General features: G+C 42.4%; 1 protein-coding gene across 4 annotated transcripts in view; it reads left to right on the top strand.

The window, feature by feature from the left end:
• ESR2 (estrogen receptor 2) overlaps nt 1–19,006 on the top strand; it is an 85,442-nt gene that overhangs the window by 33,718 nt on the left and 32,718 nt on the right. For all 4 annotated transcript variants that reach the window (XM_073011071.1, XM_007986936.3, XM_007986933.3 and 1 more), the window contains 3 exons: nt 1,193–1,492; nt 4,571–4,709; nt 12,180–12,313. In XM_073011071.1, the coding sequence (XP_072867172.1) occupies nt 1,193–1,492; nt 4,571–4,709; nt 12,180–12,313 (573 nt within the window). The remainder of the gene's footprint in view (nt 1–1,192; nt 1,493–4,570; nt 4,710–12,179; nt 12,314–19,006) is intronic.

Genomic DNA, 19,006 nt, shown 5'->3' with positions numbered 1-19,006 from the left:
AGAGCAAGACTCTGTCTCAAAAATACGATTAAAATAAAATAGTGTATATACTGCAATCTAATTTTGTGTATAAAGGCTGGGCATGGTGGCTCACACCTGTAATCCTAGCACTTTGGGAGGCTGAGATGGGCAGATCACCTGAGGTCAGGAATTTGAGACGAGCCTGGCCAAACATGGTGAAATCACATCTCTACTAAAAATATAAAAATTAGCCGGGCATGGTGGTGGGCACCTGTAATCCTAGCTACTCAGGAGGCTGAGGCAGGAGAATTGCTTGAACCTGGGAGGCTGAGGTTGCAGTGAGCCGAGATCGTGCCACTGAACTGCAGCCTGGGTGACAGAGTGAGACTCTGTCTCAAAAACAAACAACAACAAAAAAATTTTTGTATATAAAACATGGAAAAATATAAAAGCATTAAAAAGACTGAAAGAATTGGCCGGGCGCGGTGGCTCACGCCTGTAATCCCAGCACTTTGGGAGGCCGAGGCGGGTGGATCACGAGGTCGGGAGATTGAGACCAACCTGGCTAACACCGTGAAACCCCGTCTCTACTAAAAATACAAAAAATTAGCCGGGCGAGGTGGCGGGCGCCTGTAGTCCCAGCTACTCGGAGGCTGAGGCAGGAGAATGGCGTGAACCCGGGAGGTGGAGCTTGCAGTGAGCCGAGATCGCGCCACTGCACTCCAGCCTGGGCGACAAAGCGAGACTCCGTCTCAAAAAAAAAAAAAAAAAAAAACTGAAAGAATTTATGCCAAAATTTATTCTTTTCCATATTTTCCAGATTTTTTTCACTTAATTTGCTATTTGAAATATACTTGTGTAAGTATGAATAAAGAAATATATACATATGCACACATGCATATAAACATTTTAAGAATGTGTTAAAAGTATATTATTTGATACCTTTGGAAATATCCCCATTTTTATACCTGAAGAAAATTCCTAATTTCATGGTTTGGAAACAGGTTTATGAGCACTCTTTATAGAGAAATGGTGTTAGTATCTATAGATGACCTGGAAATGGAGACCTAAAAAGTTTCTGAAAAGTTATATCGTTGGTTTTCCTGGTACAGTCACGACCATAGTAATCTTTGGTACATGCCCCACAGGCTCCAGAAAATAAAAGTCAAGCTTCTTTTACTTGACTGCGGTTTTATCCCAACAATTTGAATGACCCTGCTTTCCTCTTCAGGCTCCCGGAGAGAGAGATGTGGGTACCGCCTTGTGCGGAGACAGAGAAGTGCCGACGAGCAACTGCACTGCGCCAGCAAGGCCAAGAGGAGTGGCAGCCACGCACCCCTAGTGCGGGAGCTGCTGCTGGACGCCCTGAGCCCGGAGCAGCTGGTGCTCACCCTCCTGGAGGCTGAGCCACCCCATGTACTGATCAGCCGCCCCAGCGCGCCCTTCACCGAGGCCTCCATGATGATGTCCCTGACCAAGCTGGCCGACAAGGAGTTGGTACACATGATCAGCTGGGCCAAGAAGATTCCCGGTAGGGCTTTCAGGCTATTAGTTTTCCGTGTACTTGTAGAAAGGCCTGCTGCTAATATTTAAAGGACAAGAGTATAAAGTAGAGGTCTGTGAGCTGTGCCTAGATATTTAACAGTTTCTCAGCTGGATTCGTAACTTTTGAGTGCAATATGTTCCTTCCTCCCGTCTTGGCATAGCTACCTTCAACAAGGCCACATTCTGATTTAGAATTCTGAGACTCCTCTGAGTTCTGTACCCAACATGGTAGTGAAGAAAGAGTTGTGCGTGGCCCAGCCATTTCTATTCTTGACTCTCTTCTTTTCCTGTGGCTAGATGCTTCCCATACTACCTGGCACAAACCCTATCCTGTGTGTCCACATCTGCTACAGACACTTACCTGTTGGCCCCCTCTCATGCCTAGAGGTGGTCTGGGAGAATGGACCCAGGGAACCCACCCAGACTCTGGAACTGGGCTTGGGGTCATTTGGGCAAGAAATCCTAGAGTCCTGGAACCTGGAACATGGTTAAAAGATAGACTCTACATTGCCCCATTTCTTGGCTCTGGATTCCTCACCTTGAGAGGAGGGGCATGGTTGGGTAGGGTGGGGTAGAGTACGGTATGACTAGTTTGAAAGTGAAAGGTTTGTCAGATGCTAAATAGAATTTTGTAAATTATTGTTCCAATAGAGAATCAATATTATATACATAAATGAATATGTATGGACAAATAGAGTAAATCGGTGGTTGAAGTTACATGAATCATCAATGGGCCCATAAACTTGGAATGCCATCAAATTAAAAATGAGCTTAGTTACTCATGAGTTATCATTTGGAACCTGCATTTTCCATCCTCTAAAGTGATCACTTCTCCCAAGCCCATTTGTAATATAGACCTGAAGTGTTATATGATGCTGAAATTACCAGCTAATTATCATTTGACTTGGTGTTTCTGTGGAAGAGTGAATCTAGGATTCTAACTTAGAATGGCAATACCCCACAATCCCCCTGTGAAAGGTTCTCCATGCCCTTCTTTACAGTCCTTGAAGAAATGAAGCCTCTTACAAGTTCTGAGCCACTGGGGGCGTTCCCATGGCCTGGGGGCAACGACTGCACTGGGCAAGCTGTAAAGATGAGGAGGGGCGAGAAGCTGGGGGAAGAGAAGTTTCGGGTAAAGAGCCCAGGGAACTGAGGCCTATGGTGAGAGTATCATTTGGGGACTTTTGTTGAACTGGGCCCATTTCTTCTGAGCTTCCTGAGGATTTTTGGTTTCGAGTTGTATTTTGTTTTGTCTAGCATCTTCACCTTTGCCAGAATTATTTTTTTCTCTGCTTTTTCCCAGAGGAGGCAATCCTGATGCACTTTCCTTTAGTTTTTGCTTTAAGTGTATTCCAAACATGATTTTGCAGGACCACACACAGAGAGCAGTGATGAAATTAATTATTGCTGAAAGCTGTGCCCCTTCTTTGTGCCATAAGAAATCTGAACTCTTAAACTGCGTTATTCCTTATTCAAGCCTGGTGTTTTGAAAAGTTTTCAGGAAACGTAGGCATAGTCTGGAGGTGTGATTTTTTTCCCCCTCTCTTAGCTGGCATGGTCATTGTCCAAACCAAAATTAAAAAAAAAAAATTAAAATATCATCTAGCCTTGATCTTGTTGAATATCTACAAGGTTAAAAGCTGTGATCTCTTGGGTAGGCTTATTGTCTATTACTATGGGTGAAATTGGGAAGGTGTATACATATTAGGAACCTAAACTGAGCAAAGCATGTGGATTTAGAAAGTATTTATCCATCTTTACACTCATAACACCATTACATTCTCCTTGAGACAGATTTACATTATATTGTTCAAAGACTTGAACACATATGTTCTCTCTGCCATAGTTTCCTCATCTGTAAAACAAGAATAAGAGATCTTGCCTATAGGACATTCTCAGAGATAGGCATTGTTACCTCCATTTTCCTATAAGAAAAACAAAGATTTAATGGGAGATTAAGTGACCAGCTAGAAAGAGGCTGAGCTGGAGTTCAAACCAGAGTCCATTTCACTCCAAGGCTGTGTCTTTTGTTACCGTATTTATATTACACAGCAGTCTCCTTTTATCATGGCTTGTGAAGGAAGCCCCGGTGTTCTCTGCTTTGCTTTTGAAGTGCTTCCTTCCCCAGAGATTACCTGTTTCCAAACAGTACTGTGACCAACATGAGTTATTAGGTTGTCAGAACCTGCTTTGTTATTATATTTGCTCTTTATTTTATTTATTTATTTATTTAGACAGGATCTTGCTCTGTTGCCCAGGCTGGAGTGCAGTGACATAATCTCAGCTCACTGCAGCCTCGACCTCCCAGGCTCAAGCAATCCTCCCACTTCAGCCTCCAGAGTATCTGGGACTACAGGCACCTGCCACCATGACCAGATAATTTTTTGTAGAGATGGGGTTTCTCCATGTTGGCGAGGCTGGTTTCAAACTCCTGGGTGCAGGCAATCCACCCGCCTTGGCCAACCAAAGTGCTGGGATTACAGGTGTGCGCCACTGTGCTTGGCGATATTTGCTGCTTAGGATAGAATTGCCCAGAAACAGTGCTTCTACCCGGAAGGATCTTAACACTGGATAGGAAATTTTAAGCAATCAGAGAAATCCTTGAAGTTGAGGCCTTGGCTTTCTGCGGGGGCTGACACTGCTGTCTGCAAGCCTCCAACCCCAACCTCCACCTACCCCATTCCCCCACCCCTTCTGATCCCAGTCAAAGATTGGGTCAGACAGGCAGCTCCTCTGACTGGCAACCAAGCATCAACCTTCTCAGTAGTGCAGAGGAATTATCAGGACACAGCTAACCAAGATCAGTTCTGAGCCCAGGTCATCATGCTTGACAAACTCTAAATGAAGTATATTTGTCTCTAGAAGGGGTCCAAGACTGGAAACAGTCACGCAGCTTAACTTCAAAGTTTTCTTCCTTTAATGAGTAGTCAATCATATCTATAAAATATCGATTCCCTAATGGTTTGTGTTTTCTTAGTGTTTTAACACTTGCCATTCTGTCTCAACAGACACAGGGAGCTGAGGAGGAGGGTGCGGGTGTCTCACCGCCTCTTGCTTTCCCCAGGCTTTGTGGAGCTCAGCCTGTTCGACCAAGTGCGGCTCTTGGAGAGCTGTTGGATGGAGGTGTTAATGGTGGGGCTGATGTGGCGCTCAATTGACCACCCCGGCAAGCTCATCTTTGCTCCAGATCTTGTTCTGGACAGGTGAGAAAAAATGCATTGTGTTTCTTCTCCCACTTGTTTGAGTAAGGTGCTTAGTGGGAACAAAGTCCTGGGTGCTGCAATTAAAATCTCACACTTGCAGGGTAATTAGAGGATAATAGTATCATCAGCTCCTTCACTGGGTCAAGAACCAGAGAAGGAGAGAGTTGGGTCCAGGGATTCAGGGTCCTGTGACTCATTTTTAATCTGTGGTGCAGCAGCATTTACAGGCCAGTGCTTTAATAGGGGAATGTATCCTGTAGGTATGTGGCCACTACATGTATAAGTCGACAGACTTTTCTGCATTAAAAATTCCATTTTCAGGTTATAATCTTAAGTTGTCCTGCTGTTTTTTGTACCTATAGTGACCAATTACGTCTGGAGTTTTCTGGACAGGTGATAAAATTCTTACAAATCTGCCAAGTTTATTTTCTTATGCTTTAACTCATTCTTTTTTTTTTTTTTTTTTTCCTGAGACGGAGTCTCACTATCACTCAGGCTGGAGTGCAGAGGCGCAATCTTGGCTCACTGCAACCTCCGCTTCCTGGATTCAAGTGATTCTCCTGCCTCATCCCCTCGAGTAGTTGGGATCACAGGTGCCCACCACCACGCCAGGCTAATTTTTCTATTTTTAGTAGAGAAGTGGTTTCACCATGTTGGCCAGGCTGATCTTGAACTCCTGACCTCAGGTGATCCACCCACCTCGGCCTCCCAAAGCTCTGGGATTACAGCCCCCACTGTGCCCAGTCTGCTTTAACTCATTCTAATGCATGTACTATATAGCATTTTTGGCAATAGTGGTGGAAGGAAGGGTTACTAAAACCACATGAAACTTAACAGAAAATGGGACATGATGCTATCTATATCTTGGTTGCATTTGATTTTCTTTTAAAGATGACAGAAAAGGAACCAGTTTTTAATTGACTTAGGTGAACTGTTTATGGAGGGAAAGCTGGACTATATAAAAATACTCAAGCTTTTTAGCAGGAAAGTAGAATACCCTCTTGGTATAAATTTGAGCAGTTTGAAATCTGCATGGAAATTGATTTCCACGCCCCTTTTGTGGAAAAAATGCTAGTGTTGAATGTTCAGCCACATCTGACTCTGCACAGTGTGGGAGGATGCCTAGTGTCTACCCCAACTCTTGCATTATAATCCTGTTACCACTTTAAGATCATCCGAAGACCCTGTGTTACACAGATGAAGAGTGATGCCCCAAGGTATCAGTCCCCATTCTGCCTTTTGTCGTGGTTGACAATGTTATTAAAAGAGCACTGTTCTGCATAATGAAGGTGTTTTGATAGAGAACAGATCCTTTGGGAAGAGCTGGAGGATGGATTGACTTGAATGAGAGCCCAGGTGGTAAACCATGGAGGGAGGCTCTGGAAGACCAGAGAAGTGCAGGGCACAAGACTCTTCAGTAACAAACAAAATAGCTAACCTATTGGCTTGTATGTGCTTGGCAGCACCTTATACACTTAACTTATGTCAACACATTTAATCTTCACAATCTTCCTGCACCCTTTAAGGGAGTAGGACCCATTATTATCTCTATCATTCAGATATTTGGAAATGGGAGATTAAGAAACCTGCTGACAGGTAGGATAGTAGGTGGTAGAGCTGGACTTAAGGGGTTGCCAAACAGCAAACTGTCTACTTTATTCTGCCTGTTGTCCTGGGTGACAGTGTAGACAAAGAGCACATTCTTCAGTACAGAGATGTTTTGGTAGAGAACAGCCCTGTTCTACTCATAACACACTGCAGAAACCCACTGTCCCCACTGTCATCTCGGGGTACCATGTTGCAAGGCAGGCTGAAAAGCCAAGCACCTAGCCAAGCCATTGTATTCTGCTTGGTGTTTTAACTGAGGCCAAATATACATATGTATAAATACACACATATAATCCTCCTAGAGGTTAGTCCTAAGGAGACGTTCCATCCCTTGACAAATCAAATAATTTGCAGACTTTGGGATTAAATTATTTTATCTCTTGTCTTGATTTCTAAATTGATGCCAAATTTAGTGTTTATTTTTGGTGACTGATTCATTCCTGGTTTTTAGGACAATTAACTCTCCACTCTCCCGTTTCTCTGTATGGGTTCTTTAATTCCTGTAATTGTGTGTATACATTACTATAAGTGAACACAAATCCTGGAAAAATATTAGTTAATAGAAGAAAAGTTTTTTTTTAAACAAATAATTTATAATAGACTCACACTGCCTTTATAACTTATGTGAAAGTATTATGTTTTCCAACATAAATCTAGTATGTTTGAGTATAGAAGAGGAATTCTTGGGAATTGTAAATGTATTCACATTGAGCAGATTTTTTTTGTTTTTTTTGAATGATTACTGGTGTTTATTTTTTGTTGCAATTTCTAGTAGTTTTTGTTTGTTTGTTTTTTGTTTTTGAGATGGAGTCTCACTCTGTCACCCAGGCTGGAATGCGATGGCGCAATCTCAGCTCACTGCAACCTCCGCCTCCCAGGCTCAAGCGATTCTTGTGCCTCAGCTTCCCGAGTAGCTGGGATTATAGGCATGTGCCACTACACCTGGCCAATTTTTGTATTATTATTATTATTTTTTAGTAGAGACAGGGTTTTACCATGTTGGCCAGGCTGGTCTTGAGGTCCTGACTTCAAGTGATCCCCCAACCTCAGCCTCCCAAAGTGTTGGGATTACAGGCGTGAGCCACTGCTCCCAGCCTACAATCTCTAGCATTTTTAACCCATTAACTTTGTGAAGTCAGGAACTTGAAGTCTAAGATAGTTCAGTTACGTAGTCATCTCTTATACAGATGGATATACTTTTATGTAATAGGTGTATTTGTAGAGGAGTTGCTCATTCAACAAGTCAGGAGTCATGCTCCATAAAGGAGTTCTATTACAACTCTTTTTTGCAAAGTGAAGACATAATCTTCACACCATTTGAAAATAACTGTCTTCTGCTGGATTGTCCTACCAGAGTTTCTTCAGGTGGTAATATGGCTGTATAAACAGTGAATACAACTAACAGCCCATTTGTGGATACTGAAACTATAATTTCTGTTTCCCTTTATTCTTGTTGAGGTTTGTACAACAAGAAAACTTGTATCTACTGAGGATGAGAGGAAAATCTAGTTACTTCAGCTTATTTCTAAGCATTTAGTTCTTCTTTTACCTACCACTGAATTCATCATAAATTCATGTGAAGATCCTCTACGGAAACTGATTGTCTCCTTGCTCAAAAAAAATCACATATGCAAAGGCATTTTTGTGTCCTTAGTATCAACAGGCAACTGACTAATGTTAAATTATTAGTCAGAGGAAGTTTGTATCTGGGCTTGGATCCCATTGTGGACATTTGCAGAGAGGTTCATGGAATTATATATGTCTAAATGTCTTGAGTTTACATTCACATTAGTTATTTGTATGCTAAATTCCTTCAAGGTAGCCACCGAATTTTCAATTCCGAATTTTAATTTACCCTTTGTACATAAGTAATTTCACTTCAGTTATTAAGTCCTTTTTATGTTCTAAGCCTTAAGCCCTCCCTGCCATTGCCATATACATAGAAGTAAACCACGGTCTGTACCCAGGTGTGTGCTGCCAGCAGATATATATATATATATAGGTACAAAATAGTGTACCCCAAAGGGAGGCCCACTCATTCAACATTTTGTTGTTGTATTAAACAATACTCTTCTTTAGGCCAGGCACGGTGGCTTACACCTGTAATTCCAGCACTTTGGGAGACCGAGATGGGTAGATCACCTTAGGTCGGGAGTTCGAGACAAGCCTGAGCAACATGATGAAACCCTGTCTCTACTAAAAATACAAAAGTTAGCTGGGTGTGGTAGCAGGCGCCTGTAATCCCAGCTACTTGGGAAGCTGAGGCAGGAGAATTGCTTGAACCCAGGAAGTGGAGGTTGCAGTGAGCAGAGATCACTTCATTGCACTCCACCTGGGGTGACAGAGCAAGACTCCATCTCAAAAAAAATAAAAACAATATTCTTATTTTATAAAGAGTGATTATTGGCCAGGCTCGGTAGCTCACGCCTTGTAGTCCCAGCACCTTGGGAGGCTGAGGCGAGTGGACCACTTGAGGTCAGGAGTTCAAGACCAGCCTGGCCAACATGGTGAAACCCCTTCTCTACTAAAAATGCAAAAATTAGCCAGGCATAGTGGTGTGTGCCTATAATCCCAGCTACATGGGAGGCTGAGGCAGGAGAATCACTTGAACCCAGGAGGCGGAGGTTGCAGTGATCAGAGATCATGCCGCTGCACTCCAGTCTGGGCATTGGAGTGAGACCCTGTCTCCAAAAAAAAAAAAAAAAGTTATTATCAAGTAATAAAATTGATATGGTTTGGCTCTGTGTCCCCAGCAAATCTCATCTGAAATTGTCAAGGGAGGGACCTGGTGGGAGTGATCGAGACGGTTTCCCGCATGCTGTTCTCATGATAGTGAGTGAGTTCTCATGGGAGCTGATGCTTTAAAAGTGTTTGGCAGCTCCCCCGTCTCGTTCAATCGCTCGCTCTTCTGCCTCCGTGTAAGATGTGCCTTGGTCTCTGCCACGATAGTAAGTTTCCTGAGGCCTCCCTAGCCATGCAGAACTGTGAGTCAGTTAAAACTTTTTTCTTCATAGATTACCCAGTCTCAGGTAATGCTTTATAGCAATGCGAAAATGGACTAATACAAAGATATTCCATGTTATTACTGATTTTATTTAGTAGTTGATGGACAGATAGTGTGCAAAAATAAATTTCCTGAGTAGGTCAGTTTGATTGATACATTGTTTCAATATTTTAACGTTGAAATCGTATTCCTGTTTTTGTTTCTGTTTTTGTTAATTTAGAGACAGGGTCTCACTCTGTGGCCCAGGCTGGAATACAGCAGTGCCATCATAGCTCACTGCAACCTCGGGCTTCTGGCCTCAAGTGATCTTTTGCCTTAGCCCCCTGAGTAGCTGGGACTATAGGTATATGCTACCATGCCTGGTTTATTATTATTATTTTGTAGAGACAAGGTCTCGCTATGTTGCCCAGGCAGGTCTGGAACTCTTGGCCTCAAGTGATCCTCCCACTTTGACCTCCCCAAAGCACGGGGATTACAGACATGAGCAGCCAGCCTGTCTTTAATTCAACTCTTTTAACCCTGTCCTAATTTCTTACTCATAATTCAGTTTCAATCTAAAATTATAAAATAAATAAAATAGATGTCACTAATTTACTTTAGAGTCTTTCCTAACTTTGTTCTGTATAACTCATCTGAAAGAACTTTATTGGGCTGTCATTTATGATGTCTTATGCTTTATTGCCCCTTCATTTCTCATTTATTTTGTAGAAATGTGTTTGGTTTCTGCAGACTGTGAAGTGAATAAAAATATTCTAACTTTGCCACCCCTTGAATGAAATGGTTGACTGTCACACCTGCTTAAAAAGAAAGCAATCAGACCTAGTTCTTTAGACTTTGTTTAGAAATTAACTTTTTCCATGAGGTATATATGGTCTGATTACTGTGAGTGACAGCCTTTATCAGGGTTTAAAATACCTCAGTATGCAAACCCTCCCCCCATTTTTGAAACATAAATTTGTAGTGAAAATGGCATATATTTTAATGAGGAAATGATACCAATTTCAATATTTAAGAACTAAGGCACAGGCACTTCTGGAAAATAGGATTGATTTCAGGTTGGTCCCCTTACCATACCACTTGGGGAGGGGTATGTGTGAGTGTGTGTGTGTGTGTATGTATGTATGTGTTGTGCATGTGTGTATAATCTCACATCAGCACAGAAGAATAAAGAGATAAACTATCAATGCAGGAGTTTTTTTTCCCCCACAGAGATATTTTCAAACTGCTTTCCTTAGTATCAAATGTCCCCAAGTCCAACAGTTACAATTTCCCATAATGAATTGTCCGCAGGCAGGGTGATTCGGTGATGTGGCATGAAGGGATTCAGTGCCCAGGTGTTTTGTGTGTTATCTCTGTGCAAGGCTTGTGTTGTCCTTACTGGATGCCTGCATCAGGTTGCCTGGGAGAGCCTGGAGCTGGGGAGGTGGAAAGATGAGGCTTCCTGTAGATTTGGCACTCTTCGCCCAGTGCTCTGGATTCTCTAAGATGGCCTTTTCCTATGAGTGACTTCCAGGGGGCACTGCTGTTTTGTCACTTAACCTGTGTACTTACAGAAAATTGCAGGTGTTTACAGAATTTATGATTTAGTAAATTTAGTAACTTAGTAATGCTCATATGCCAAAGTGAGCAATTTGCACGCTTGTAGCTCTGTGTGAGTGAGTCTGGGTGGGAGAGTGTGAATGGTTCGGAATGCAGGATCCCGGTGAGTGCCATGTACACAGCAGCTAATGGGAAAGACTTACACAGGATTGGTGTATCCAGTGGTGTCAGAGGCTCTTCCCTGAAATACTGCCATCACTGGAAATGCCCTGAGTTCGGGGAAGGAGGAGGGGAGCAGCCAGCTCTTTGAAGACCTCAAGGCCCCTTCAGGGGCTGCTAGAGACTGAAAATGGAACTCACATAAACTCATTGCCCTTCCTGTGTGCTGCCGGCTTTCAGGAGCAAACAGTGGTTTTATGACAAAATCATCTAACTGCTTGTCAAGGACTTCCAATAACCCTGTGACTGATAATAATAGAGTGTTTTGGGGGAGCAGTGAGGTGGAATAATGTGTGTCTGGCTGGAGTGAATAGAAGCTGGTATTTTCCAGATAAAGTTCAAATAATTTATTTTCAAAGTATATTTAAACATTTATTTCTATAAGGAGTGCTCCAAAGAATTTTGATTAGATGGCTCAAGGTTTAAAGATAATCCTTGCATGAAGATAATCCTTGGCAAGTCAAAAATTTTCCCCACCTCCATGTTTACCTTCTTTTCCTGATTCTAATCCATCTTCTCTAATTGTGATTTCTTTGTCATATTCAGCTTTTTCAAATTACAGGTAAATGTCTTAGTTGCTACACCAGTTTCTAAATGACCACCAGGAAGTGAGAGTTAAGCCTTAGATATGGAGTTTTATTCTTGGGACACTTGCTTCTATGACACACAGTCTTCCTCATTAATACTTCCTGATGGGAACGTGGAATGCCTCGTTTTAAAAAATGTGCCATATCTGGGGCTGGTTGACTGACATGGTTTTGATTGAAAACAATCAATAGGAGTGGTATTGCTGTAAGAAAACATTTGGTGAAAATATAGCAGGAAAATATTCCAATGCACATTGTTGCCTAAATAATATTTATTCATATATTTACTTTTGGGATTTATAGGAAATGGCCTGTCTTCTTTATATGAAGATAATTCTAGTAATTTCATATTGCTGGGTGTGGTCTCATTAACACCCTGTTGTAGTTAAAATTATATTATCAGATGAACATGTTACAAGATGAAACTTGAGATTAAAAAGAAAACACTCCTTATTGTTTTTTTTATGGTTTCCTGAAGCTATGTTCCTTAAATTTCCAAACGAACTTTTGTAGGGATGAGGGGAAATGCGTAGAAGGAATTCTGGAAATCTTTGACATGCTCCTGGCAACTACTTCAAGGTTTCGAGAGTTAAAACTCCAACACAAAGAGTATCTCTGTGTCAAGGCCATGATCCTGCTCAATTCCAGTAAGTAACCACACAGCTGGGCCATGTTTTATCGGGGAGAGATGCTGTTTCTACAACTAGTGTGACAGTAAGAAGAATGTTGAACTTCTATTTTATTTGAAAAGGGTAAAATGGTTTCCTTTTGGACTTTGTTTTTATTTTGATAGCGATTTAAACTGTAGATAACTTTTGGTAACTTGGACATAAATTACTCATTAAGTGAATGACTGGCAATCAATTTAAAAGTAGCTCAAGCCACTTGCTGGAAAAGAAAAAGAAAAGAACTTTAAATTGTTTATCTTTTAACCTTTTTTCATTGCTTACACAGACACTTTACATGGTTGGCATGCATTTATACTTATGTTTGGGGTCCTACTTTTTTAGATTCATTCATTCGGTAAAGATATGGTCCTACCGTCAAATAGCTCATAGTGTAGGCAGGAAGGGAGAGAAAACAAATCATTAAAAATAATGATTTCTGTGCTATGATAAAGTCTACACAAAGTACTGCTGGAAAATAAGAGAAATGCTGGAGTTGTTGCAGAAGGGAATGATGTTTGAACAAATCTTCAGGAAAGAGCAGAGGGAAGTAGGCATGACTGTAAAATGCAGTGCTGAAGATTAGAAACTGCTGCTCGGGCTTTGGGCAGCTTAGAAGAGGTTCAGGCAGGGGAGTGTCATGCACAGATATGCAATATAGAAAGGTCACTCTGGTTTCCATGTGGAGGACTAGAAAGGGCAGAGACTGAAGCTGGGGGCCCATTAGAGGCAATGAGAGCCTGAACTGACATTGTGGCGTGAGGTCAGGGAGCAAGGGACTTGACTTGAGGGAAAAGTGGGAGGTAGAGGAGGGAAATAAGGTGTCTAGGATATGCAGATGGTTTAGTTTTGTTGGCTTTTTCTTATATAAATAATATCTGGTTATTGTAAATAAACATTCAAATGAGAAAAACTTACAAGGAAGAAAATAAAATCAGGAATACCTGCCCTTAAAATAACACTATAACTTTCGTGACCCTTCCTTCCTTCCCCTCCTTTTTTCTTTTCTTTTTTTGAGACAGGGTCTTGCTCTGCTGCCCAGGCTGGAGGGCAGTGGCATGATCATAGCTCACTGTAACCTAGAACTGAGCTCAAGTGATCCTCCCACCTCGGCCTCACAAGTAGCTTGGACTATAGGTGCATACCACCAGACCTGGTTAATTGAAACAATTTTTTTTGTAGAGACGGAATCTTGCTGTGTTGCCAGAGGTGGCCTTGAACTCCTGGCCTCAAGCAGTCTTCCCACCTCAGCCTCCCAAAGTTCTGGAATTTATAAGCATGAGCCACTGTACGCAGTCTGTATCTTGTTTTTTCACTTTTCTTTTTGAGACAGTGTCACTCTGTTGCCCCTGCTGGAATGCAGTGGCACGATCATGGCTTACTGCAGTTCTGACCTCCTGGGCTCAAGTGATTCTCCCACCTCAGCCACCTGAGTAGCTGGGACCACAAGCACCTGCCACCATACCCGACTAATTTTTGTATTTTTTGTAGAGGTGAGGTCTCCCTGTGTTGGCCAAGCTGGTCTCGAATTCCTGGATTTTTTTTTTTTTAACTTTTCAAAATGCTGTGAAACCATTCTGGGTCAACTAGGAGAGATCTAACACAATCTTTGAAATGAGGGCATTATACTAAATTGTTCAACCATTTCTCTGTTATTGAATATCCAGATCCTCTTCCTTTTTAACATTAGGAAGCATAAACATTACTGCAATAGAGGTGTGTTATTTTGTATGATTTTCTAAGTTTCTGGATGGTTGTCACACTGGTCAGTTCACGATCTACCTGGCGTCCAAGCCATCTGCTCTAGCAGATATTGATGGCTTTGCTTAGCCATTTACTTGTTTGGCCTCTAGGTTATTGATTTTTTTTTCTTCCTCAAACACTATGTATATCCAGGTTTTAATGTTCACCTGAAGACTTACAGATATCTCTATTTGGACAACATATGGGGCTTTCTTTATTCAATCTTAGAGTTCGATGCTTGAAACAACAGGGAGGTATCAGATTATATTATACTATAGTCTTTTAAATCAGCCAAAGTAGTGGTTCCTGAAGCCAAGATTCAATGCAGAATTCACTGTGGTCACATGTTTCCAGCTCCTCTTGATCTGGGGCCAGCTGACCTTCATACATGTCTTCTCTCACAGACTCTTGGATATTGGCACTGGTTTTTTTTTTTTTTTTTTTTTTTTTTTTTTTTGAGACAGGGTCTCACTCTGTTGCCCAGGCTAGAGTGTTAAGGATAGTTACTTTTGCAAAATATAACAAAAATGAATTATGAGAAAAAATAAAAGTGAAAAATAGGAGTCCTAGTTTATAATATTATTAGTTATATTCAACTGATTTAAAATTTCTCTGTTGATTGCTATAAAAGTTTTTGAATGCTCACACTCAATTTCTACCCATCTCTGTAAATGGGCAACAGACCATACATTAGCTCTGGAGAGAGCACAGGATCCTGTCGAGGAGTTGCTTGGATCTGGGGTGGAGGGTGGGGTTAGCCCCTGAAGAACTGGGTGAGGGAGAATGAAGAAGGAATCTGAAGACCATGTGAAGGTATAGAGACCTGGAGGACAACCTTTGAGCATTTCCTAGTTGAATCTCAATCTGGCCTTACCTGCCTAACAGGTCATTTCCCCTGCACCCAACACACCATTCCCTGTTTATAGTTACCATTCACCTTTTACAGAATAACATGAGGGCCCAGCTTACACTGATGATTATGTTGATGTGCGTATAAGGAAAGTCCAGCCAAGTTTTGTTTTTTGTTTTTTTTTTTTGACAGAGTCTTCCTGTGTCGGCCAGGCTAGGGTGGAGTGCAGTGGTGCAATCTTGGCTCACTGAAACCTCCGCCTCCCAGGTTTAAGCAATTCTCCTGCCTCAGTGTCCCAAGTAGCTGGGATTACAGGTGCACGCCACCACTCCTGGCTAATTTTTGTGTTTTTAGTAGAGATGATATATTAGTCTGTTCTCACACTACTATGAAGAAATACCTGAGACTGGGTAATTTATAAAGGAAAGAGGTTTAATTGACTCACAGTTCAGTTTGGCTGGGGAGGCCTCAGGAGACTTACAATCATGGTAGAAAGTGAAGAGGAAGCAAGATACCTTCTTCACAAGGTGCCAGGAAGGAGAAGTCCCAAGCAAAGGCAGAAGAGACCCTTATGTAACCATCAGATCTTGTGGGAGCTCACTCACTGTCATGAGAACAGCATGGGGGAAACTGCCTCCACGATTTAATTACCTCCACCTGGTCTCTCCCTTGACCCATGGGGATTATGGAGATTACAATTCAAGATGAGATTTGGGTGGGGACACAAAGCCTAACCATGTCAGACAGGGTTTCACCATGTTGTCCCAGGCTGGTCTTGAACTCCTGGCCTCGAGTGATCCGCCCACCTTGGCCTCCCAAAATGCTGGGATTATAGGTGTGAGCTACCACATCTGGCCCACCAGCCAGGATATTTGAAATTGATCATGGAATAAAGTCAACTCTTTCCGACCTTTTCTAAACCACCTACCAACATTACCTCACATACATGCTACCATTTCTGTCAAAGGGAGGATCTGCTTGAAGAGTACCTTCCCATCTTGGCAATGGAGGATCATCAAATGCCAGATGATGGGGTTTCTCTCACTTTCAGAAATAATTTAGAACTCTTTTCTGTGCAGGAAAGTGCTTCTCAGAAAGCAGTGTTTGCTTGTTGTTACAACACTTTGCAGTATAAAGCCTTCTGTTTGGCAAGGCTCCTTATAGGCATTTTAGCCTCCCAGACATCATATTGTGTTGTTGTCAAAGCTAGACTCAGCATCTGTGCAAATGGGAAAGATGAAGGCTACAGCATTCCCCTGCAGTATGACAGAGCTGCCACATTGAGAGAATTACAGAAGGCGAGGGAGACATGTGATGTAATTACCACTTGTGGCGGTAAATGAGTAAAATTTGTTTACCGTAAATCCAAGTTTAAGAAATCTTTTCTTTTTTTTTTTTTTTTGAGACATAGTCTTGCTGTGTTGCCCAGGCTAGAGTGCAATGGTGCAATCTCGGCTCACTGCAACCTCTGCCTCCTGGGTTCAAAGAATTCTTCTGCCTTAGCCTCCTGAGTAGCTGGGATTACAGGCACCCACCACCACGCCTGGATAATTTTTGTATTTTTAGTAGAGATGGGGTTTCACCATGTTGGCCAGGCTGGTCTTGAACTCCTGACCTCATGATCCACTTGCCTCGGCCTCCCAAAATACTGGGCCTGCGCCTGGCCAGAAATCTTCTTTTAAGGAACTTCCTTTCTTTCTTGGTAGTCATAACAATTGTCAAAACAAATTGATCCTGTTCAGCATTGCTATGGAGAAAATGGGACAATTTTCACTGCTAGGATAAGTGAGTCTTTTCTATGCTAGGTTTTAAGGGTTTGTAAGTACAGGCTTTTTTATTCTGGATGGTATTTAAATTGAAAAGAAAAATAGGGATGTAATCTGCCTCCCTGCCTTAAAATTTAAAACCCTGACAGAATATATAAAACAGATATTGGACATTGGACAGCAGTGTTCCCCAGGAGGAGGGACACAAACGAGGAGAGTCCTTTGTCCAGTTTACTGCCTGGAGCCAGTTTCCAGGTTGCAAAGCAGGGATGTGGGTGTATTAGCTTTCTCCAGAGAAACAGAACCAATAGGATGGATAGGTAAGTAGGTAGATAAATGAAAGGAGATTTATCATGAAAATTGACTTGAATGATTATGAAGGCTGAGAAGTCCCGTGATATGCATCTGCATGCTAGTTAGCCAGGGAAGCCAATAGCATGGCTCAGTGTAAATGGAAAGACCTGAGAACTAGGGAGCTGATGGTGTAACCCTCAGTTTGAGATTGAAGGCCTGAGAAACCAGGAGGCCACTGGTGTGAGTCCCAGAATCTGGCAGCCGGAGAACCTGGAGCTCTGATGTCCAAGGGCAGGAGAAAATGGGTGTCCCAGCTCCGAGAGAGAGAATTTTCCTTTTCTCTGCCATTTCGTTCTATGTGGGCCCTCAGCCAATTGGATGGTGCCTGCCAACATTGGTTAAGGGCAGATCTTCCTTACTTAGTCCACTGTTTTTGTTTTTTGTTTTGTTTTTTTTGAGATGAAGTCTTGCTTTGTTACTCAGGCTGGAGTGCAGTGGTGCCATCTTGGCTCACTGCAACCTCTGCCTCCTGGGTTTAAGTGATTCTCCTGCCTCAGCCTCCAGAGTAGCTGAGATTATAGGCATGCACTACCATGCCTGGCTAATTTTTTATATTTTTAGTAGAGATGGGGTTTCACCATGTTGGACAGGCTGGCCTTGAACTCCTGACCTCAAGTGATCCACCCACCTCGGCCTCCCAAAGTGCAGGGATTACAGGTGTGAGCCACTGTGCCTGGCTTTAGTCCACTGATTCTAATGCTAGTCTCTTCCTGGAACACTCTCAGACATACCCAGAGATAATGCTTTATCTGCTATCTGGGTATCCCTTTATCCAGCCAAGTTGACACCTAAGATTAACCATCACAAAGGGTAACCCAAATAGACACCAGTGATCTCTCTTGGTAGCAAGGCAGCTAGGACTTGGAGGGGAGAGTACTGAATGGGAAAGAGCTACACACAGAATTTTGGAGATGTATGGAGAGTCCTCTTCAAGTCTTCAGCTGAGTGCTAATCTGCCCATGCTTATGAGGATATCAAGGACAGGGAAAGAATCATCAGAAAGAAGTGGGCAAAACAATCCCTAGAGTTCACACAGGGCCAGGAACAGTTCACATTCTCACCAGCCAGTACACTGGTGAAAAACCTTGCAGTACACTGGGCATTGGGCACTTCTCAGCCTTCATATAGTACTCAGAAGGGTATTGCCTCAGTAGTGGGCCTAGACTAAAGGCCATTATGATCCTACCAAGCAAAACTTAAAAACAAGCCTGGAGGATCAAACAATTGCTAAGTGATTTAACTGCATCCCAGCACAAAGCACAAGAATAGAAACACATCCCATTTCATTGCACGTTGCTTTATTGTGCATCACAGATACTGCATGTTTTCCGAAGGTTCGTGGCAACCCTGCATTTAACAAGGCTATTGGTACCATTTTTTCCAACAGCATGTGCTCACTTTATGTCTGTGTCAAATTTTGATAACACTTGCAATATTTCTAACTTTTTCATTATATCTATTACGGTGATCTGTAATCAGTGATTTTTGATGTTACTACTGTAATTGTTTTGGGGTGCCACAAACTGTGCCCATATAAGATGGCAAACTTAACCTATACATGTGTGTGTTCTGACTGCTCCACCAACTGGTGGCCCCACCACCATCTGGAATTCTGGGAGAATTCTACCATGCATTTGAGGAATGAATAATACCAAGTGGTATGGTTTGGCTCTGCGTCCCCACCCAGATCTCATCTTGTAGTGCCCATAATCCCCACATGTTGTGGGAGGGACCCGGTGGGAGATGGCTGAATCATGGGGGTGGGTCTTTACTGTTCTCATGATAGTGAATAAGTCTCACAAGATTTGATGGTTATATAACAATGGGAGTTTCCCTGCACAAGCCCTCTTCTTGTCTGCTGCCACATGATGAGACGTGCCTTTCACCTTCTGCCATGATTGTGAGGCTTCCCCAGCCATGTGGAACTGTAAGTCTAATAAACCTCTTTCTTTTGTATATTGC

The sequence above is a fragment of the Chlorocebus sabaeus genome, chromosome 24 (assembly GCF_047675955.1).
Source record: "Chlorocebus sabaeus isolate Y175 chromosome 24, mChlSab1.0.hap1, whole genome shotgun sequence".
Classification (NCBI taxonomy): Eukaryota; Metazoa; Chordata; class Mammalia; order Primates; family Cercopithecidae; genus Chlorocebus; species Chlorocebus sabaeus.
Note: the sequence above shows the minus strand (reverse complement) of the source record. Positions and strands in the feature narration are given on the sequence as shown.